The sequence below is a fragment of the Hippoglossus hippoglossus genome, chromosome 9 (assembly GCF_009819705.1).
Source record: "Hippoglossus hippoglossus isolate fHipHip1 chromosome 9, fHipHip1.pri, whole genome shotgun sequence".
Taxonomy (NCBI): domain Eukaryota; kingdom Metazoa; phylum Chordata; class Actinopteri; order Pleuronectiformes; family Pleuronectidae; genus Hippoglossus; species Hippoglossus hippoglossus.
The window spans coordinates 20,374,710-20,399,589 of record NC_047159.1 but is presented as its reverse complement, the minus strand read 5'-3'; the positions used below and the strand labels follow the sequence as shown (position 1 = coordinate 20,399,589).

The 24,880-nt window shown below is 42.7% G+C and overlaps 1 protein-coding gene across 1 annotated transcript in view; it reads right to left on the bottom strand.

Annotated features, from left to right (window-relative positions):
- Positions 1-24,880, bottom strand: part of si:dkeyp-14d3.1 (transmembrane protein 132C) — a 136,791-nt gene that overhangs the window by 29,206 nt on the left and 82,705 nt on the right. The window contains exon 4 of the mRNA XM_034596552.1: positions 8,955-9,141. Within this exon, the coding sequence (XP_034452443.1) occupies positions 8,955-9,141 (187 nt within the window). The remainder of the gene's footprint in view (positions 1-8,954; positions 9,142-24,880) is intronic.

The window sequence follows — 24,880 nt, the reverse complement described above, 5'->3', positions numbered from 1 at the left end:
GTCGGTTATGTAAAAAGGATTCAGACAACAGTTTATGGACAGTATTGATTTTCTCAGTCACATTGAATTGCTCTCAACCGTACATTATTTATGAGTATAGATGATTTATGGGTAAACTGACTGCAGGGAGGTGTCACAATGACGCGTTGCTGACAGGACAAATCCCCCAACAAATATTAATTACATTAGGAATCTGAAATCTTATGAAGCAACACTGTTTTAGCTTTCGAAGAAACATGCAGAAAGTAGAGGAAGGAAACTGCTCCCGGGCATTTTTAAGGCATCTCGTCTGTACCCACCTGTCTGTGATATAAAAGTACATTTAGAGAGAGCTTAATAGTGGCTGTGCTTTCAAAGTCGACTTTCAAAAGAGGAATTATTATTGAGGGTTGGTGCAGGAAGGACGGAGCCACGCTCTGGAGCCCAGTGGCCCCCGAAATGCACCTTGTGTGGTGAGAAGGAGCTTTTGAATAAAACATGGCCGGACGTGGAAGCACTATATTTTAAGTTTATAGAACGAATCGCCTGCAATTCTCATGAATACCATACCTGTAATACATTAAGATCAACAGGTCAGGAGGGAGGAGCGAGTGTCCCCAGTGGATTTCGACAACAGTCAGACTCGGCTCTCGAAGAATCAAGGTCAGACACCAGGGACAGAAGCAACTCTCTGCTCCCCGTGAGATGAGTGAGAGAGCGGCGGGGACTCGGGGGAGTTAGCTGGCGGGTGCTTTGAGCGATGCCGGTGCTGCTGCAGCAATGCCTTTTTCGTACCCCTGCTGTTCGCCCATAGAGCCAGTGCCCTGAGGCCAGGACGCAGGGAAACAACCCTGCTCGCGCCAGTCTGCTCAATTTCAGCCCGATATCTATCACAGTCAGACGATCGATGAAGAGTTCTTCACCAACAGCCAACCATGCCTGTAGGGGGATGACCTCCTGATCTTTGTCTGATTTCTTCACCCGTCTCTGATCGAGATCCATACTGCCAGCTTAGCTTGGCTTAGCTCAGCTTAGCTGCCCTCTGGACACAGACCTCTCTCAGCAGACACAAAGGTCATCTCTACTGTAGAGTCCATTACGACAAAAAATACACAAACCTCAGCGGGCCGGGATGAAAGTCAGAATGAATAGAAGTGAGGCAGAATGTGAAGTGGGATGTGGGAACAATTATTGGGGAGATGTGAGATATGGACATGTGCAGACCCTGTCACTCTGAGATTGATCCGTCAGTCTGGATCTGCCCTTCACTTCATCCCTGCATTTTGTTTGCCGTGCTGTACAAACTTTTTTTCCCCACCATTACTGACAGGGTTAGGAGAACTGAGAGGGCTACAGCATCGGGGAGGAAGGTTCACTGCATTCCATTAGAGAAACTTGAATATAAGTGGTTCCACAGGGAACAGGTCTTAATAATTTTCCGTAGTCACAGCAAAATAAACCTTAACATGAATCAGAGAATGAATCGCGGGTCATCGTCCGGGAGTTGCGATGGCACAGTAAACAAGTCGGTTGACCTGACCGCTAGAGGAGGTTGCAGACGCATTTTGCAAAGGTGAGCTTTCTTATTGGAGACGGAGATTTTCTGATGTCACTGTAATGAGTGAGCTTCAAAGAAGCCGCAAAAACAAAAGAGGATGTGTGTGTGTGCTTTAAAAACTAACACACCACGCTCACTTTTAACCTTTCAATTACAAAAGCATTTCAGAACATATAATCCTCTACCTGAGTTACACTGGCAGAATTTGCCATTAAATCTGTGGATATGTTCTTTTGAGAGTAACTCACACTGTGCAGCAGTGCCATGAAACGGTACAGTAATCCACCCACTCACTCGTTACTGTATATGTGCAGTCACAGCGGAACTGTCAGTTCGTCCAAATTCCTTTTTACGTCCTGTGATGACTAGGGAGCTAATGGACGTGGAAGATGTTAAGTCGCGCAGCGTAAAGGACTCCGGTCGTGTACTGGATTAGCCGGGCATTCGTCACAGTCTATTGTCCTAATTAGCATTACATGTATATGCCACATATATGCACACTGCGGCAGCCTCAATTAGTGCTCCCACTTCATCATCAGCCTCTAAGCTGTGGTAGATGCTAATGGATTACTCGCTTGGGGTCCATCCATTAGCCCCTTATTGTAAACTGTATGACTCATGCTTTGTGGAGAAAGAAAAAATGCTATTGTTATCCTGTTTGTCCAAAACAGCAGGGGCATGCAACAGAGACTAAAGACAAGTGGCTGAGGTTATTGGACAATGGAAATCAGGTACTCTGCTCTTCCGGTAAACAGCTTGCACGATACTCTGTGTGCATATGATGCAGTTCTGCAGGATTAGCTGGCATATGAGTGCTTATGTCTGTATGTCTAACAATGTGTCTGATTAATGGTTCTCCAGATTTCACTTGCCTGGCAGAGGAGATGTGCACTGCAATAGAGGGAATGGAATTGAAAGGAGTAAAATGAAACATTCATTGGGGGATGTTGATAGATGACTTTATCATGTGAGAGCAGAAGTGGCCAGAGAAGGCTGGGGTGATGATGTATTGTTTAACGATACATTGGAGCGGTATGTGAATACAAACGGCTGCTTTCATTTCTCCTCATCTCTGCGGCCGTGCAGCTCCTCTGACTGAGCACAGTTTGGTGTCTCGGCTGGAACAGGAAGACTGATGAGTCCAGATATGATGTATGCCCTGTCCTCCTGCTCCCTCTCCATCACTGGGCATCCACAGAATGGGTAATGATGATGAGGGCAGCCCGGACAGGAGCGTATTACTTCACAATGGTAAAAGATAATGGACCAGCCTCCTGCTGTGCAGGGGAATCAGCGCAGGCATCCAATTATTGCCTTTAAGATCCATCTCAAGATGACCCAAAAAACACAACGCTCTTTCACACAGAAGGAGGCGGGGGTGACAAGGGAGGCAATTAATCTAGATTGTTAGTAAAATGTATGTATGTTTGTCTGGAGCAAGTAGAAGAAATATCGGAGGTGGAGAAAAAAAGAAGAAAATATCTGGAAAAGCAGGTGAGGAGAAGACAAGCAGGTACCTTTACAGTTGACAGCAAGCATTCTGAGGCATTTCCCTGGCTCTTAACTGACTACACTTTTTAGAGGTTGTTTGATTTTTTGGGGCTTTTGAAATAATTGCTGCGTTTGCAGAACTGTGGCTTCACGGTTTGAAACCGGTGACAAAGTGGTGAGCGGCGCTCTGAGTCCTCCCAGCACAGGTGGGTCTGTGACAACACGCAGGAGGAGTCCTCTTCAAAGGGAGCGTGTAAAAAAAGAGAAGTCGTCTTTGAAACCGATGTTGCTGCTTTCCCAGAGGTGTCCCCCATGGCAGAGCCCAGCACTTGGCTGGGGAAACGCAATAAAAAGACCTTTTCATAATAATCAATCCCAGCGAGGGCGCGGTAATTCAGAACGCGGCATAAACGTGCAGGGAACAAGTCTGAGGAACCATTGGAGTAATTGGCCATTAATGTGATCAATCCCAAAATAAGCTTCCCATTACTATAGTCATTAGCTTTATTACATCACAACCTTTAGAGATATGGTCAACTACAGATCCTCATTCAGTTTATGAGATTATTTCTGGTCAAAACACGATTATAGCACGATTCCATTATGACAAAATACAGTTTAGCTTCTTAGACTAATTAGTGGTAATTACAGATGAAAGGTTTTTCTAGAACAAAACCACAGAGCTGTTGTGTCAACAGATGCCTTCAGCGTGCTCTGTGAAGTCTCCCCTCTCAACTTGATTAAAAAAGATTGGAGAATTTCCCCTCGTGTTTCTCTCTCCATGCGATCTCTGAAAACACCCTCCGAGTCTGTTACTCCACTTCTCCTCTCCCCACATTTCTTTTCCCTCTTTCTTTCATCTGTAACCTTGATTTATTGTCAACATCACTTATCATAATAATGCTCCACTGTTGCAAAAAAAAAAAATACAATAACCATAACAATGGCAACAAATATATGGGGAAAGGCTTTCTGTTCAATTTTATGTGCAGATACACTACAGAGGCAGCTGTAGACGATCATATTTCTTTCAAAGCTCGATGAAGCAATAGTCGATATTAATCTTCTTGATATTCTGAACAAAGTCCAGTGTAAAAATGTATTCTTCCTGAAATTCCTCTGTCCTCAAACTGTCCGGCAGCTAAAATCCAGATGAGATAAGCTCAATAGGATCTTCATTAAAAGCCTGATACGCTAATCTGAGTAAAGATTAATTATAACTGTGTGCTCAGGAAGAAAAAAAAAAAGAAGCTTAATGAGCAGCAGAGTGGTTTTTCAATTAATTTTCCCAGGGTTTTGCCTCACAGGCTTCATACTGTCTGCCCTACATTACTGGTGGAGTTTTCAGTCAGCCTGAGAACAGAGGTTCTCTGCAGGTTGTCCTCCGCGATGGAAACAGCACAAAATCTACAGTTAATCTACAGATTCTGAAGGATAAATTATCTAAATAAAAAGAAAAAAAGAGAATTAACAGCTTGCAGTTGTATGCCTTTGCCAACCAGTCAAGTTACTGTTTTCATCCATTTTTGTCCAGCCTCATGTAAAACACTATACACTGTGAAGAATTTTAAACAATTAAATAAAAGGCATTGAGTGTATCTTATCACAATTGGCATATTAGTTCTTTAGTTTACACTCTGTTGGGACAAATTCTCAAGTCCCAGTGACTTTGAGCTTCCATCAAAAAATCTAGTTGATCCTTGACTCCAAGTGAACATCTGAACCACATTCACAGGAATGTGACCATATGGACGTACGTGTTTTGGAAGTTCTCTGGAAGCTGGTGAAAGGTGAACTCAGGCAGCAGCTGATGTCTTATCAGAAGGTGGAAGAATATACAAACGCTAACAGAGTAACATGAGCAATTGTCAACCCCAAGTCTCAAGATGTCTTGAGTTTGGTGCCTCTCTGTCTGGCGCATCTGACTTAGATATGAAAGTCCCTGACTGTAGACACTGCAATGTACTGTTAGGTGGCCTTTATCTATAACCTTACCTTGGGTATCTGTGGAATGAGACTGTATTCTCTATACAGAGAGGCTCTATTCTTATAATGGTATTTTGCAGATGTAATGTGTGTGGATGGTCACAAATTCCTAGTAAGGACTACAGACTATATGTATGGACAACCCATCTCTTCTTCCTCCCACTATCCAGAAATGAAGCCCAAATATCCCAGACACGAACCCTGCTTTCTTGCACATTTGGAGCCAGAGTCTGCCCAGTAGTGATCAGGGATGGAGCCTTTGTCGGGACGTCCCACCTTGTCCTTTACACACGCTTGACCAAGAGTTGTGGAGTGAAACTATAGTTGATGTTTTCAGGAAGCAGCAGTCTGTAGCTGAAATGTAAAAAAAATATGAAACTGGATCTGGACGGCTGTGGGCAGACATCTTGGAGTCAATAGGTCTGCGTGATTCCCTGTAGAGTAATCCCATACTGCAAAATGAGCACGCCACCAAAGTAATTCAATATTTGCTTCATGAAGACCTTCCCTAATCTCACCATCCCTGTACCCTCGGTGAACCTCCTTGATACTGGTTATGTGACTGTCATATATTCTGTCCACCCACACCTTCACGTGTCTGCGTGTCTGCTGCAGCTGCATCTTCACCGCTCAGTCACTACTTAGTGACTTGACTTCTGGGCACAGCGACCAGTTTTCTAATGGAATCACTGAGTGTGTTTTCCTTTTGGCGGAGAGTGGCTGCTGTGTCTGTGTGTTTAAGGTGGGTTGACAGCACTTCTCCGACATTACCTTACTTCCTCTTTTCTATCGGCGGGGATTGTTGCAAAGGGGAGGGAGAGGAACTTATCTGTGGGCCTTTTCATGCCACAATGATCTCAAGTAATCTAATTCAGCCTTCCTCTTTCTCGCTTGTGTGCTTCTTTCATATTGGTGCACGCAGTTTGCAAAAGCCTTGTGTGTGCGTGTTTGTGTGTGTGTGTGTGTGTGTGTGTGTGTGTGTGTGTGTGTGTGTGTGTGTGTGTGTGTGTGTGTGTGTGTCAGAGCGAGGGAGAGAAAAGGGGACTGAGGGAGAAAGACAGAGGTAATGAGTTCAGAATGTGTCTGCATGTATAAGTATCTGTGTGTTAAGTAGCACAGGGTGGCTGGAAGTAAGGAGCTCTTGTGTGGAATGATGATTCTAAATTTTAGTATTAAAGGTTTACACTGATCTGTCAATATACCGTATCCACACCCACACACAGCAGCTGTTTCACTGACACTATAGCCATTTTCAGACATTACCTTCAGGTACGATCTGAAGAACTGGCTACGAAGTTTACCCACAGTCTGCCTTTCCCACATGCACAACACAGCGGGAGGTTTTCTGCACAGACACGTTCACAACAGCATCTAATCCTCCACGTTATTCAGGTGAGAGGTGGAGCAGCCGGGTGCAACAGACAGAGGCAGGAAGTGATGTATTAACTCCGCTGTGGAGATCACGTGATCACGTTTCTTGACATCTTCATCAGTGTCTTCCATGTGCACGTCGCTGCTTTTTCACCGGGAGATATTTGTTTTCTTTTAGTTTTTTTCATTTTTGTGTCTGTCGTGCATTAGAAGCGTAATCAACCCCCCCACTCGCTCATGGTGGGGGATCCCCCCCCCCCCGCTGTGTTCACACACTGACTTCGCCTCGATTTCCATGGACTATATACTTTGAGGTCAGGCCGATAAAGTTTGTAGAAATTGCGGAGCGTCTCACTCTGACATTTGCGTTCATGCACCTCCTCCAGAGAAGATATGGAAGATCCGGTGAATGTCTGAAAGGGGTTCGGCTCACTATAGGGCCCCCCCGGTACTTTTTATGAAAGGGAAAGTCCTGTGATACTCTCCTGAACATGGAAACAACCACTGAGGTTCAGAATTTTTGGTCCCAACAAAACTGTCACAAGTTCAGTGGGCAATTTTCCTGTCCCTAATAGATTTAGCCAAATTTAGCAAATAATTGTAAAATCAGGCTAATAACTGAGATGGATTTTTGTCAGTGTGAAAAAATCACATGATTTATGGTGAGTCGTAAAAACTCCCTCTTCAATGTAAAATGAGCGGAATAATCAGAGTGAAAAAGCCGACACTTTAGGAATTGATTGATGATTGCATGCTAGACTTTGGAGGGGGTCCACTAATTTACAGATTTGTCTCGCAAAAACGATAATGGAATTTATATATGTACACAAGCCAAATGAATTTCAATCAGAATTTATGATGAACATTTTATTTAGAATGTGTTCTTCAATGAGCAGGCTCTTACCAATTCTTTGGTGGAATCTCTTTTGTGAGCTGAGCCTTTACGAGATAATCATGCAAATCATCTTTGCAGTCCTTTGCCAGTGGAAGGTGTGGGAGCTAACTATATGTTCCTCGAGCAGGGCTGAGGATACGTCAGTGACATGAAAAAGATGTGAGCGAAAGAACTGAAATTACACGGCAGCATTGGACACATAGCTTTAATTATCCTGAGAATGGATCAGTGGGTGAGTTCGCGCCGCATCCCTCTGTATTCAGGAACAGCCACCCACAGGCATCTATCATCTGCACAGCTACAGGCAATACTTAGAGAATAATATTGGAACAACAGTCAGGTCTGTACTGTGCAGATCAGAAGCACCAAAATAGAAATGTATGCAACCTTTGTTGCAGTATTTAGCTGCTGATGTGACGGCACATCTTTCTCTTTCATCAATAAAGTTGATGTTGCTTTTTCTCTCTCGATGTAAATCAGAAGCAGTGATTCACAGGTCACTGAGCAAAGCTGCGGAGAAGCGTGAATGGCTCTCTGTGTGAAGCTATAAGGGGTGTTTTGGTAAATCTACACAACTGAGTAACTCTGCCTCACTGAGGGAGACACAGCTCCAGGCTCACCCTCAGGCCAGAGCCACCCTCCAGACGCCATCTGAGGCATGCTGGGAGCTACAGACGCTTGCCTCCTGCCCTGCTCCTAAATACACTCTGCGGGCACAGACATTACAGCTCTGCCTGCTCTATCAAAGCACCAGTAATAGACGGAGGATTCAGGTTCAATACTTGAGTATAAGTACTACTACTACTGTGCTCTGTTAAAAATTACAGCCAATAAAATGATATGCAGTTAATTCAATTTTATACAAAATGTACTTTAGTATTTTCAACAAAGTTCACATGAAGTATAAATGATCAATTCAACTGAATAACTCCTTTCACAGTGTTTATAAATGTATTGTGTGATTGCGTTATTACTGATGAATTCGAGAATATGCAGTAATTTGTTCCAGCTAATTCCAGAACTATTGATATTTAGTCTGAGTGTTAAAAAAAATACTATTTTGTTGAGGGGATAGGTCCGGGAATTTTTTTTACTTTCTTTGAGATGACGAAAGGCAAAGATCTGAGCACCCTTCTAGTTTTATAAGAATTGGGTGGCAGCTCACACCCCTCACGTTTATAATGGTCGTCAGGTGTGGGACTAGTATGCATTTAACATATGTAACATAACTACAACATACAACTGAGTGTGTGACATTGCTTGTGGCCATGGTAACTTTTATCAATATCAATGTTTTCTTATCAGAAGTTCTTCAATGTCAGGTAAATTACTTTTACTCTACATGATGTAAAAGCAAATATCCTGCTTTCTATCCATGTTATGTTATGAAAAACGTCATTATAATCCACACAGAACAAGTGACCTGATAATGTTCATCTCTCTGCTTCAGGCCCCCATCATTCATGCTTACAAGTGCAGCAGCTCTCAGCCATTTCAGATGCAAAGCATTTAATCTGTGTGCTGAAAGCAAACATTTACAAACAGCGATTCACGCTGTAGAATTAATAGAATATGGTCTTTTGTATTATCAAGACGCAGATTTCACATTCAGTGTGATGAGTGCGTTTGCCACCAATGTGGGTGTTGCACCGAGCTGGAAGTGGCATCACTCACCATGGCCAGGGGCACGATGCCTGCCAGGTCCTCCTGCGCCAGTCGGATCTCCGTCTCCACCTCTTGAGTGGTGGCGCGACTCGCCGGGTACTCCACCTGCCACGCCATCCATCGGCTGCCCAGCGGCTCCGGGAAGCTTTCCATTTTCAGGTCCACCTGGAGCACCCGCTGAACTCCCATCTCAGACCTGCCAGAGTGCGAATAAAAAAAGTGTCAGTGAACAGATAGATGTCTGTGTGTGCGTGTTGTGTTTGTGTATTTGTACAGATACACTCGTTTGGATCATTTTGAGTCTATACGTCACAGAGTGGGGTAATTTTAGGAAAGTGAGGACATTTTGGGCAGTCTTCACTTTCTGACACACTTTTAATGAGCTGCATGAGGGTTAAGACTTGAGACTTCAAGGGTTAGGGTTAGAATTCCGATCTGGGTTAGGAATTTGGTTTTGATGTTAAGGTTAGTTGAAGGGAAGAGGGAATGCATGCTGGAAATGAGTGTCCTTGCTAAAATAGAAGTACTAGAAGTACAATAGTGTGTGTGTGTGTGTGTGTGTGTGTGTGTGTGTGTGCATGCGCTAATGTAGTTCATTCAACCCACTCTCCGCTGTAATGACGACAAACGGTAAAGGCTGATCAATGCGTCTGTGGCTGAAATCTATGACATTTTACCAACTGAGATTCTTCAAAATGTCAAGTCCCTCTGCGCTTGACTCTTTGGTCAACCCTCCACTTGATGGAATAATATCACCCTCTTTCTCTTCATTCCTCTTATTCCTTTCCGCGGGGGATGTGCACTGTAAATAGTAGCCATAATCTCTGTTCCTCAGCACGGTTCAAAGGAATGCTTCACCAGGTGTCACCCCCGCTAAGATGTTGATGGTCGGGTTTGTCACCGGCGCCCTTGTTTGCCCCGGCTGAGTGTAAATATACGGCACGCTTCGGCACAATCTACGGCGAGCTGGAATTAAGTCAGACAAATGGAGAGCGCTGATAATAAAATTTCCCATGGCGCCATAAGTCTCTGGTGCTCAGGGTTTAAATATAGCCTGGAGGCAGGAAAGGTCAGCTTTGCACAGGAGCTGGAAGAAATGGGAAATGGCACAAAATCTGTTAGCCATGTCTTGCGTGTCAAATGGCGGGACTCGGGACCAATAAATTTCATGCATGGTCTCTGTGGCACACACCGACACAAAAGAAGGTATTGTAATTTGAGCATGGTGAAGAGGAGAGAGACCGAGAGGAGGAGAGATGAATAAATCCACATGGTCTTTTGTTAGGAGAGGACGGTGCATGTGTAAACACAGTAATACTCACAAAAGAAGAAAAGCTGATTGTAATATCAAGCAAACCAAACGTTGCCATAAAGAGACATAATACATACATGGTACAAGACAGCAACGCAAATGTATAACACCCTAAATTAATAATATGGGAGTAAAAACAGTAAAACTATAAATAATAGAGTGTGTCTTATCCACTGCTCTCATATTCACATAGGTCTGACATCAATCTGTTATTATTCAATTTAATTCTGTGAGAATGAAGGATTTGTCGCGTTGCAGAGCACAACAACCCAATTTTCACATCCAACAGAGGTGAGTATAAATAATTAAGTTGACGAGCAAATAACTTGTTCGGAGCCGTCAGAGGCGTAATACGACATCGCGGACTTGCATAACTATCCCCACAATGCTGTGGGAAAAAAGACAGATGCTAATCTCTACTTGCAGACCAGTGAAGCCACGAGCTTCGCCGGGCAAGCGGAGCTAGCAGATGATGCACCGAGCGTCCAGAAATAAACCTCTGAGTGCTCCGCAGTCATTGAGCATCACACAGGACTCATGTCAGGCTTCAGCCCAAATGGCCTAGTTTCTGCAGCACAGGCACAATTTCTGCTGCAGACAAACGGCATCAGACACGCAGGCAAAAGAATGGAAGTAACTGTGCAGCGGAAAGGTTTGATTGTGCTGCACACACACTCCCCACGTACACGAGCAACACTCAACACCTTCACGTTAACTCGTCTGTTATTAGCTTTTATCTCTCTCCCTTCATAGATGTCAATTATTTCCCTACTCGCTCACAATCCCGTTGCCAGAATAGCAGCTGTGAATGCTACGAATTTTATGAGGTTTTCAAATTTTCTTTGCACAAGAAAGGTGCCAACAAAATATTGAGGTTATCAGCATGTACAGTGAGGCGATATAAATAGCCCTTTTGCTTCATTTTAGCATTCAGACATGCACTAAGTTTGCATTTTTATCCATCTTCAAAAAGAGGAGCTGAAAAGATGACAGCTATAAAAACGAGGACGAGTGAAGGAAAAGGGGAATAGCATCTCAGAATGGTGCAAAGATAAGATCAAGGACAAGAGCGATGACATATAGAGGAATGCACACCATCACCTCAACCGGGCCATTCTTTGTCTTCGATAGATGACACCTTTCCAGAGGAGTGAATGGAAAATATGAATGAATGTCTCTGTGTTTGACTGTAGTTTAGCTAAAGGATGAGTTTCAATGCACAAGTCTGAAACATATGATGGCATTGTGAATACGACTGACTGTTAAAAACTAAGGATACTGCTGACTGTATGTCGAGCAGGTCAATAAGTTGTAAAGCAAATGGAGGGAACGATAAAAGATATTTAATCCTCGCAGAGACGTTCTGATCGTCTGCTGCACATTGACAGGTAATAAAATGGAACCCGACAGAAATGTGACGCAGGCGTTGGGTCAGACACCATGTTCACCACCAGCACGCCATCCTGAGCCGACCTCCCGTCTCCACGCTAATCACACAGCTCGCTGGGGGAAACTGTTCATTTCTCCGTTGGTTCCAGCATGCGGCCTAATTCAATTAGCAACAAAGGGCCCGTGGACGTGTGCCACCCAGCTGGCCTTCGCCTGATAATTATCTGTAAACTCGCTGCGGTTTGACTAAATCTGAGGCCAGACAGACGACCAGGGGGCGGCCAAAGGCAACGGAGAGGGGCTCGGTAGATAACAGGCCCTGAAGTTGGAAGCAGCTGGCCCTCTGGCTCAAGAGACCGGACTGGAGAGCAAATCACACATGACAAGATGCTGCCCGAGACAGCAGCTCGACAACCGACTCACTGAGAATAGCACAGAGGTGGCTGAGAGGACGCTGTTTAGCCCCATCCGGGATGCTCATAAATCACAGTGACAACAGCAGATCTGTAGGATACAAATTATACACAAATCTCTGTGAAAGGCTTCACACCACAATGTGTTTCTTTTATGATGCTGTATGTAGCATTTTCTCTACATCAAAACAATATGACAATGTGAAGCCAATTGTTGATATGAACAATAGAGGTTATCGTGACAGTGATCTCTCCCACCACCAACATTGACTACTTAAGTATCTAAAAATTACAAGACATATACTATAAAGTCAGGGGTTGGGACCCTCCAGCTTCTGGGCCACATTGAGCCCATAAGACCATACACGCATAAGACGGCAATTCATTTTTTTGTATAGTAAAAGAACAACATAAAATTGTAAACTAACGTGGTGATACTAAGTGGTTAGCACTGTCACCACACAACCTTGTCAATCGACTGTGTGAAGTTTGTTCTCTTCTTGCACGGGACACAGTCACAGTGATGAAAAAAGATCTCCAGCATCGTCACGGCTGAAACATGCAGGTAAACTGGATGAGGTACAAGGACAAATGCTCCTGGAAAATTAAATTCGATTTTTTCCCTCCTGCAACTAGTAATTATTGTGCATGGGATCACTGCCGACTTTGATCTTGTTTTTGCAAGCCATGTATGCCAATAGGAAAGGGGTAATGTTAGCAACTTGTTTTGGTTGAAACCAACTGCGAGCATGAGCACGAGCACGAGCACGAGCACGAGCATCATCATCATCATCATCATCATCATCATCATCATCATCATCCTTCTCATCACTACCATCTGACATCAGATGCATCATCAAAAAAAGCAGATCCAGCCATCAGAGAGGTTACTGTGATATAACGTATGGGTTTAATATTCTAGTATGGCCTGCGGAGGATGTTATAAAAACTGAAATGGCCGTTCATAGGAAACAGGTTCCCCAGCTTTGCTATAAAGCTTGTTTGTATCCCGACTCTCCATCATCAAAGGTTTCCCACAGAGTTTTGTCACATATCTATTGGTCATGATTACAGCATCCATTATTTTTGCGATTAAAGGCATAAGTCAATAATCTTAGAAATGCACTGATCAGAGTCAGAGAAGAAGATCAACCCCTCTGTTTATATTTGCCTGGTAAATACAAACAGGGGGAAACAGCTTTGAATGGTTCACAGCCAAGAGTAACCCCTGTAAAACTTTAATAAGACAAGTTACACTTTGAACAGGCAAACTAAATATAAGGTGTTATCTAGTGAGCTACAGAGGTAGGTGGGTGGGTGGGTTTGGTTTTCTTTTCATTGAGCCTGAAGAGCTGCTACGCTCAGATAACCATTACATTTTAAAGAAACATACGAGCGTGATATAAATTTTCTCAACTTACTTTGGGCAAAAAAAGACGAGTAGGAGTATCGTTGTATTGTTTTAAACATTAAAAAAGTTTTTTAAAATATGTTGGCATTTTTGCTTGTTTTACATTTTGCTTTGTTTGGTTGGCAGAAATTATAAATAAATGATCCAAATAGTAGCACTTATAGTTATATACATAACTGCATTTTTTCCCCTAACTAATGGTTTCAGATCAATTTTGCTAATTTTAAAAAAAGCCTGAAAAACCAGGTAATAAAATATAAGACTAGTTTTTTTCATCCTTTTGTTAAACTTCTGTCTTCACTAATTACACAGTCTACGGCTCTTTGCAGCTTCACATTACGTTGATTGGAGGATGTTAGAGAGCTATTGAATTCTGGCTGCAAGAAGGTTAAAGAAAGTTGGATTTAAATGTCAAAATGGATAAACAGACACTGAATGACAAAGTTACTGAAGGAAAGTCTTTTGAAGCAGATTTCTCTAGAGAAAGCACTTTAATTGAAAGAGCTTCTATTGTTCCATTATCAAACTCAGTGTTTCATTATGACTCTTTGTTTAATCTCCCCCTGATGTGATAGAATCTGTCCACAGTCTCACTCAATGGGGTTTAGAGAATAAGAGACGGAGAGTTAGAGACCAGGGGATAAGTAAAGTTTAACCGAGACATATCTCAGGACCTTTTCTTTATTTTTAAACTTGTAGATCAAGTATGACTGGATATCCCCTGGTGTCACTTTAACATTAGAACGACAAAATGATTTGGCCTGATGTCTGGCAGAACATTTGCAGCTCAGGCCTCGTTCTTTTTTTCTCTGTGTATGTTTTATGTATAAGATGCTAGAGTGAGATGTAGAGTACATACCACAAAGGGGCCATAACAAACCTCAGCAGAGCAGCACGTAACGCTGCTAGATCACCGTAACAAGAGATGTTGAATGGGAACAGAATGGCAGATGCATAATGCAGACTGGTGGAACCAGAGGAGAGGGCGTCCAAATCTGAGGAGGCGGCGGGGGCGGCGTGTGTGTACAGTATGTGTGTGAGTGTGTATGTGTGAGAGAGAGAGAGATAGAGAGGGGGGCCTCAACTACTTGTGGAGGGAAAAAAATAATCAAATTTGTGGCTTCAGTGGTGCTTGAAAACAGCACCCTGAAACTCTGCTGTTCTCATGCTCCGTCACCTGGAACAGCAATAAACCAGTCAGCACAATGAAGCACACACAAATACACGTATACACACAAGACACACAAGACACACACACACACACACATGCATACATTTACAATTGATTCTAAAAGTCTTTCTTATCTACTTAGTTTGCCATTGGCACAATACAGTTGGTGAATGCATTTCATTTTTAAGCATTTATGTCAACAAGTTATTAGAAATCACAAATTAACTGTAAGTGCTGTGGTAGTCAGGTGGCAAGCCCTTCTCTTTAAGGAACCACAACACAACATTTGCACTATATTTTCATTTGAAATTAATCTGATGACTACTTGCTCAAACCATTCTTTGTTCACAAAACATGGAGAAATGTCCTATAGTATAGAACAATGTCATATAGTTTCCTTCTATTCCAGGTGGTGTCAGTTCAGTTCACTCTAAAACAATGGAAACCAGCAATCCTCACATTTGAGACGCTGGAAACAAATGTTTGTTTTCTTTTGCATAAAACTGACTTAAATGATTAATTGGTTGGTTTTCAAAATGATGATTTTTAAATCAATTGACAGATTCAGTCTTTGAGTAACTGTTTCAGTTCTACCTGACTGTGTGTTCAAGAGATCCACGTTCCAAGTAAGACGCTGAGTCCCTGTTCTATTAAATATGCATGGCTTACGGGTCTTCTGCTGCTATTATTGTTTTACATGTTTTGACAAAACTATTGCAACTTAGAGGGATGAAGCTGGGAATCTTCAGTCTTACATTTAAAGATTCTCTCCACACTGCCAGAAACATAATTCAGTGGAGAAAAATGAAATCCCTAAATTCATGTTTTTAGCCTAAAACAAATTTTGGATGATATAAGTAGAATCTCAAAATGAAAGAAACTCATCCCTTAAAAACATGAGCTCAGTGTCCTCAATGGTTACTATGACCCTGAATAAAGTGATAGCTGTTTTGTTCAGTAAACAGGTAATGATGGACAGCTACATGAATAGGATGAGTTAATGTTATCAAGACACACGGACAAACAGTCTGGCCCATCAGAATGAATGCTTTGAGAACTCCATGATGGATTTCTTTAAACTGTGGGTGAATTTCATTTCGCAGCCGGAGGGGAGCCCATTACAGGTAAATTACCCCAGGCTGCCTCCAACAAGCCCCCCCCCCCTCCCCTCCGAGGTCAGAGCCTCTCTTCAGGTCTGATTTCTGAGAAAGGACGACGATGGTCGCAGCACGAAGCATCATCTCTCTGCTGAGGGAGACCTGACCGGAAAGCAGAGTCCTTAAAGTCACATTTTCACAGCCCTCCGCAATCACAGAAAATCACTCCGAGCCTGTAATGTACTGGAGTCGCGGACGCAATCAAAAGCCGAAATGTCAACGTAGACTACAGAAAAATGAACAGCATCAATCTGAAAAGCAAAGGGGGGGAAACATCGCATTCGGACCAGAGTTTCCATGGATACTTGTTATTAGTTAATATTTATTATTTCGCTAATTTCATAGAAGATTTTGTGGGTGGAAGGAAGAGAGTCCACTGAAGAAATCACATTCCTGCAAGTTAGGGCAGAAGAAAAGTTGAGCACAAAGCAAAGTCTGGTAGGTGCATTAGTATTTTTATACTCCTGTTGCAGAGTCGGGAGTGAGCGTGGGAGGAAAAGAACCCTCAGACGCCTATACCCAGCAGACCTTTTCAATTCAGCCATGTCCAGAATGCAAAGAGAGATAGTGACAGAGGGAGAAAAAAGGTGTACACTCCCCCTGAAACACTGTAAAATAAATGGAAGACAGGGATGAGAATAATAGTGATAAATGTCAGCGAGGTGCAGACGCCTCTGTGGCTGTGGAGGTTCATGGTTATGCGGAGACATATCGTGCGCAGTGGGCACAAGGGTTAGAGCAAGATAGGAGAGAGCGATATCCCATGAGAAAGCAGACAATTCAAGATAATCTAATAGAAAAAGTAAAGTGGATACAGGCATATGGGGTTTAAAAGCCATAACACTTCTGTAGGTGTATTAATTTAGATTGAATATGTGCACATATGATTCAGTTTGACAGATTGTACTCCACGTAAAGAAAGAAAAAAAATTAAAATAGTCCATAAACAGACGCCGTTACAATGAGTCGGTTTTCTAAAAAATCAAGAGCCACATTTAAGGTTTCAAACCCACTTCAAGTGTTGTGGTAATAAAAGTGTCATCAGGAAATTTCCCCCTGGGTTATTCAGTTAAAGAAAATACAAAAAACATCAAATTCAAGGCACCTATTTTTTTTTTAACCTGACAGCAACACTACGTTCCTGCAGCCTGTGAGCGTTCTCTCCTGCTTCTCCAGGACGTACGCTATAAAAGATCCCTCGATACTAAGCGCGTGCTGCTGACAGCCCCCACAGCCACCAGCGCCCCGATATTATCCTGCCATGAGACATTTAGAACAACGCCATTTGTTTTACATTGGGTTAAACTTTAACATTGAGCTGCCTCTGAATGTAAGGATCCATGTTGGACATGATGTTGGATACGCATGCTCATGTTTATGTGGATCAATGTGCAGGATCTCTGTCTTTCAAAGATGTCGAAGACCGGTGATACAATCAAGCACGCCGCAGGACCCCCTCCCGTTACCATCATTTCCTCTGAGGCCCTAAACCGATACGTTTGATTTACGGTGCGTCAGCTGACATTTATTTACACTCCTCTAAACTGGCAGAAGAAAAACAGAAATATATATGGCGGGGTTGTTAAAAGATGGCCTCTGTTTAACGGTTATGTTGGAGATATGGAAGTGTGATGACAAAAACATAGATTCTGTTTACAGTCTTTTAAAATTTACAACAGCAAGAATAAATCCTTTTACCTCATCAGTACATTCCACACTGGCTTGGAACTACAAGCATGTAGACCGCACTTTGTACAAGGGGCAGTGATGCTTGACAAGATCACAAATCATCGAATGTGTTTCATAAAGAAAGGGTTGTTTTTAGATCTGTATCTACTAACAGTTCAACCTCAGTGTGTGACAATACAGGACTTTACTATTATATAATGTAGAGTATCTGTGATTAGTTGTTTTTTTCTATCTATCCATCCATCCATCCATCCATCCATCTATCCGTCTATCCATCCATCCATCCATCCATCCATCCATCCATCCATCTACTCAGACAGTCATCTTTTTTTTAAAATCATGGTAGTTATAGTAAATAAATAGTAAATACTCTTACACCCTCCGTCCTCACTAATGAAACCGTTCACCCGTTTAGCATTGCACTCCTACAATGACAGAGTGATGATGGAAAGCTCAAAATAATATGAAATATGTCAAATTTAACCAAAAGATCTTTTCTCTCTTTTTTCTCATTTCATGCAGTCTTCCTCTTAGTCGAAACCTGGTACCCACAATGCAACTCAACTGCTGACAGTTCAGTCTGGGACACAGGTATTTTGAGTGTGTTAATTTTCTGTAAGTATTGTACAGGGTTTTCAGAGATGTGTTTCCATTTACAGTACCTCATCTTCATACAGCTCTCCACCTACATACTTTGTTACTGGTCACTTTACAGATTAAGATTCTGTATCAAAGAGGGAAATCAGAGAGCAAATACCTGAAGCTCTGTCTCACCATGTAAAGAAAGTGAATTATATATATTTACTTCTAAGTTCACTTTTAAAACCTGATGCTCTGTTGTAGATCAATGTAATAAACAGTAGACACAGTATTTACATTTAGTTTCCTTGACCAGCTACACTTGTGTATTGTTGCTTACACGCTAATGAATCATTTGTATGAATCAACAATAATAAGCCAACAGGATAATATGACAAGTATTAACACTCATGGCCATTTGTAGCCACTTTAAGTATATTTCGCAGAAAAGGCTTCCTTACTTATGATGAACTGTAATTGATTTCACATTATTACAATACTTCTGCCTCCATCGATCATTAAAATCACCTAAACTCTGTCAATGTCTTTGTTTCACAAGAAGTTTTGTAGATATTCATTATTGTTTACTTTAACAAAATAATCAGGTCAAATGTTCAGTGGGACATCACTGACCTCAATGTTCAAAGTTCATGTCTGGGATTCTTGTTACATATTTATCAGCTTCCTCAAGATTCCTAAAAGTTCCTAAAAAATAATAAAAAATAATAATAATAACGTTATAATACAATGAGAGACCAGTGCTTTCAGAGAGGTGTTCTACATCAAACTCCTTTGTTCTTCAAATTGCCAGGGATTAATTGTATGAATGTAATTTCCATTTATCTTCTTCTCCAGGAGTGCATAAAAAAAGACCAGGCTGTTATATTTCAAATAACCTACAGTGCTGATATTAAAACCCACTTTTAAAAAGCATCAGATCCCTTTTAATTTAATCATTTATTCTTCTCTGCTCTTTCCAACGTGCACACAAAGAAAAGGGCTGAGGACTATTAATTATACGATTATAATGAAGCATCGGCGCAAACCGAGGGCTTCTGGCTTGTGTGTATCAAACCCAATAAGGGGATCGCATTTCCGATTAGCTGAACAGCGCTCTGCAGCTTTCATCAGCTAATATATTCAACTCCCGCACACAGCGCTCTCTCTCTCTCTTTCTCCCTCTCTCTTCTCCGCTCCCCCCCCCCCCCCCCCCCCCCCCCAAGTCATGAAAACTGTCACCCACATGATTAAATGAACATGGGAAAGGGGAGTGTTTGTTCTCACTACCATCTTTGGTCTCAATTTGCTCACTGAGGAGTTTTTGTCATTGATTTGCTTTTTATGACTCGAATCATGATCTAGCACTTTTGAATAAAAATGTTTAGTTGGCAGGATGGTCAACATCGACACAGACACTAAAAGTCAGTAGCTCACAGACACATATATTTTACCAGTGCAGTAATGTGGGGCAAAGAAGCAGAGCCCCTGTACAGTATCTGCAGACAGTGAGTCTAGTTAAAAGTCAATTTGTCTGGGAGGTATAAGGAAGGGGGAGGACGCTGGGAGTAAAAGGTGTAAGAGCATCTGGGGGGGAATATTCCATTATATGATTTGTTCCTTAACTTGCTACAGATTGCCTTGAGGGAACAAGGCCCCAGTCAGCGTGTTAGCCCGGGCTAAAACAGCAGCATATCAATTCCCAGACAACAAAATCTCATCTTGGAGTTAATTAAATGCACCACGCCAACAATAGTCTAATCAAAACTAAATGCTTTCTACTGCAGTGCCACGTCGTTAGAGTCCATCAGCTGAAGTAGACGCCGTGGTGTAATGGATCCCTGATGACGGCTCTTATCATCACCAGTGACCTCAGACCTTTTTGCAGACATCACCTCCCAGTCAGTTGCACATTACATCAGTCCCATTCATATGGGAAAGTGATCTAAATAGCAAATTACGATATAATAAATTGCCACTTGTCCTGACAGTTACACTCAATTTTCCCCACATCAAAGCACTCATCTCAAGGTTGGAAAACACGGCCAGTGGAGCTGCTGGCCATCCACACACACACTAGGGGGCAGCAGACACTGAGCCCTGGGGCAGTGATGCAAACCTGTGTGCAGATAAACTCCCCAATCACTGTAGATGCCCTCCTAGGTTGATCTGCGGGTGTGACCACCCGGGCCTGACTTTGCACCTGCATGTGCTGTGACACTGGTGGGGCCTGTCCTCCTCACAAAACTCCTTAAAGACTGACACAAAAAACCTGCGTCCTTTCAGCTCTGCGGCCGTTGGCATGGCAACAGAACCTGGAGAACACACAAGAGTCATTGACCAGAGGGGCCCAGACCAACAGATCAATGGTACTTTATTGTAACTTGTCTTCACCCACACCCCCGCACCACCACCAGCTTGTAGTGTGTGCAGGGTAGGGTTGAAAGAGTCGGGCAAAGGACCAGCTCAATATTAACAGCATGTGTTTTGCAAACAGGTCGGTGCTAAGTAAGGACAAGAGGGCAACATGTTGAATTTGCTGTAGCAGCAGGGTTGTCAGACACCTGTGCCGGCTTCCTATAACATATGCAACTACATGAGGTGTTTTTAACCTGATGCACCTAAATCACAGAGCTTTTAAAATCTGATGCAAAAGAACTAAAGATGCAAGACGACAAACATGCACAGTCACATAAAAAACTGATGCACGTAGACACAAATATATTTGTGCACATCCTACTTTGTTTACGATAATTACAGCGCTGGTGAGGAAGAGATGCGGAGGCAGTGTGGGCATGTTCGCCTTGTACCTCTTAACGCAGCGTCCCTGGGATCAGAGAGGTAAGACGTACTGATGGAGGCATATACATTCTTAGAAGTCCAAAGAAATCCACTTTAATACAGAATACGCAATAAATGCACATGACACACACACACAACACAATAGCAAAAGCCACAACATAAATACAAAAGCCACACAACGGAAACGTAACCACAACGAAGGTGAGTGACAAAAGATGCTACTTATTCCCGTCATGGGAGCTGTCGTTGGTGAAAACCAGAGCAAGTCAGTTGCTTGTTTCATGGTCAACATCTGTTGGCGTTTGCTTCAGTTGCCGTTGTGATGTGGCTTTTGTAGTTGTGTTTTCCATGATTGAGCTTGTGTGAGACATCAGTGCCGTTTGACGAGAGGTCATCCCACAGGGTCAATTTTTGAACTTCGTATTATGTCATAGGGATGTGATAGTTCATTCACAGCAAAAACACAGAAATAAGAAGAAAAATAAAATTTGGAATAATGCTTCTTCCTTTCTGTAAATGCCTTTAAAATCCCAGAGTACATGCGTATGTGAAAACACTGACGGTCAAAAGCCAATTAACAGTAAGATTAGTTAACATTTTGGATTCACAAAACCCCCGAGCAGCTATCACAGGCTCTAGGAACCAAACCCACGGACCATAAAGAGCATTTTTAAAACACAGGAGTCGCGTTTTACAGTCTCAAAGTGCTAGATCATCACCTCCTCCCAGGATGCACCAGGCTCCAAGTCAGGAGTGCACTTAGGTATTAAGCAGAATTTAGTCCACTCTTATACTACACTTAATGAGCTCAGGGCTAAATTACTGCCAGAGCAATATCACACTATCAGCCCATATTTCCCCGAAATACCACATCCACCAGACACACGTCAACAGAATAAAGTCAGACTCCTCCATAAATCAAACTGTATATTTGCTGGTGTCCGATTATGTCTATTTAAAAAAATCCTACGGTGCACATATCAGCAGGAGTGTTTCCCATTGATCAGCAGTTAGGGAGTGGGATGTGTGCGGCTGTTTTGGCAGAGGAGAAATTATAAAGCATTTTGTTACGGGAAAAACTCCCTGAACACACCCAGGGGTCCGTGTGCAGAAATGAGACATTGATCCATAATTGGAAGCACTCGCTCGTGAAATCTAGAGACTAATTAAAGAAAGAGAGCTTTAATGGCCCCCATTTACATATTCAGCACAGTCATTCAGAGAAGTAGCGTTGATCCAGAGGCTGAGGAAAGCACACGGATCGTAGACTGACGGAAAGCGTCAGCACGAGCCGCTCACATGACATGGCCGAGATGCTACTGTGGCTTTGAAAACATGCAGCTTTGCATCAAGGTCTTCTAATGACGGTAATTCCATATTTTAACAAAAGGCAATGAAGGTAGTCGAGTCATCGATTTATCTGAGGAGCTGCTCAGTGTCTTTTCAGAGCGACCTCCACGAGCCAAGGACGCCTCCCGATGCTTCACCATCACCTGAGGTTGAAACTTGAAATTCTCACAAGTTTACGTGCGTGGGTTCAAGGTGGATGAGGTGACGTGCACAGAATGTGGCATCTCATCTGGAGGCATGAACAAGCGCGCTGGTCTCGCTGCGTTGTGGCCCTTTGGGGTCCAGCTGCTGATACCCACGTGGCCCACTGAGATGTACACGCCGCCTGATTACATGTCAGAGCTGGTAAGTCCTGCTTAACGCCGCCTGCGGTGGAACCCTACTTTCCCCGGCACGTTATCAGCTGGACATAGTTCTGCTTTCAACCTGTTAGGCCTGGAATGATAACAGAAGACAGCAAAAGATTGCTTGTCAGTGTTAGCGCACATAGGCGGCGGAGTGCAGACGAGAGGATGTGACTCGTACCCTTTCTGTTTGTCTTTTAGTTGACTGAATCTCCTTGTGACTGAAAGCAGAGCTGCCCATTTGTGTTCCATGTACCGACTTCTTCGACATCCCTTCGCCTCTGCGTGCACACTCACCCTCCATTCTTTCTCCAAATGTTGCTTTTATACCTAACTCAACTGCCCAGGGTCTCTTTTAATAGGCTAATTTAAATATTTCTCCTGTTCAGGTTAGAGAAATGAGACAGCGTTGGTGCCAGACCAGGCGTTTCTTTAAGTGGAATAGTCTTTGGTATAAAAGCCAATCATCTTGAAGGCCAAGTTAAACTGAGGTTAATTGGAGCCAAGGTTTCCTGTGACTATTCTGTGAGATAATTCCCATGATATTAAAGACGGATCGGAGCTTATTCTCATGGCTCATGGTTGATGTTTAACAGGGGCGCAGAGCTGAATGAGAGAAAATACACTGCTTCTTATTCAATAGACAAAGATGTAATTAGAAACAAGCAGTATGTTTTTGAGAACGCCTGGAGACAATGCCATGTTTACGTCTGGAAACACCTCGGCTCCCTGGCTGAGTGCTACCTGCAGTGAGCACAGCAACAAATCAGATCCAACAACGGCTCAAATTTCACCAAATCTGTGACTTACTGCTCTGAAAACATGAGGACATTTCTGCAGATGGGATGGTGATATGTTTATTTATAAGGGAAATCAATCCATGCAGGAGATAATTGTGGCCTTTGTTCCCAAGAAAAACAATTTATAAAACAAAACTGAAGGCAGAGAGGAGTTGATCTCCTCCATCCAGTTTGAACAATGTTTAATAATTTGTTAAATATGCTTCTTTTTTCTAATTGTAAACTGTATTAACAACACAAACACCACGTGGTCATTCTGTCACTAACATGACAGCATTTATATTTTACTGTCTGCTTTAGCTCACTACAGTACTGACCGGCTATTGGCATTGTAATTAATCAGCTAAAATCAGTTTTCTGTGGTTGGCTTGGCTGTGTGTCACTCTGATAACAGCCGGAAAAATCGGAGGAGAGGTTCAGATACCAACACGAAACATCCTGTTCTTGCTAAAGCTCCACAGGGTAGAGATTTGAAAATTACATCAAATTATTTTGGATATAAAAAATATGAACTTAAAAAAAACTACTATTTTCCTGAATATATATATATATATATATCTTAAAAATACTCTGATAATGCAGCCCTCGAAAAAACACTGGTGGCCACAATCTAATCCTCTCAGGGATTAACCTCTTAGAGCAGGATATTCACTCATAAACCTTAACTGGAACACATGCAAACCACAATCTGTCTCTTCTCTGCATGTGAACTATCTAAAACATGGAGCCGGCCACAAACAAATTCTGACACACAAGGGATCCGTCTTGGCGTGACACGAGGGGCTCTGAGCCCATCATGTAACTTCACATCTGCCTGTATTACTGACAAGGAATTCAGGAGGAGACGATGTAATGTCACATTAAACTTTGACAAGGGTTACCATGGCAACTTCATGGTCACCAGGTATAGATGTACACAGGGTGGATCAAACCTCACCAGAGCTTCAGGTATTATTACTGTCCGATTGGTTGACTTGGGGAAAAAAGTGCAATGAGGCATCCTGGAACATTATTCCCCCATATTGTTCCCTTAGTGATGGAACCGAGGAGCAGCCTGAACAGTCAGACGTAATCTGTGCTGACTGCTGTAATCAGCTGGCCGTCCAGGGGAGGCACAGAATATGCCACATCTCTGCAGCGGCCCTGATAAAGGAAACCTCGGCCACATTTATTCCATTAAATGCAATTTGGATGTTCCTTTCTCATCAACCTGACATTACAGCGCCTAAACACGCTTCTCGTGTTCACTCCCATTTGATACAAAAGAGAAAGAACATCAGCAGTAAAAGCTACGACATGTCTGGGCTGTCACACAACACCAATGATCACATGGCATTTTTTTCTTATTAAGAGATAAACGAGAAAATAGGGCAGCGGAGACGTGCAATGAAGATACTGCCGATGTAGCTTCAGGAAGAGTGTTTACAGTAAGTGGAATCTACTTAGAACGGGGCTGATTCATTATTAAGGGTGTTAGCGTTAAGACTGTCATGTTAATATTCCTGTTTGCCCCTAATGTAA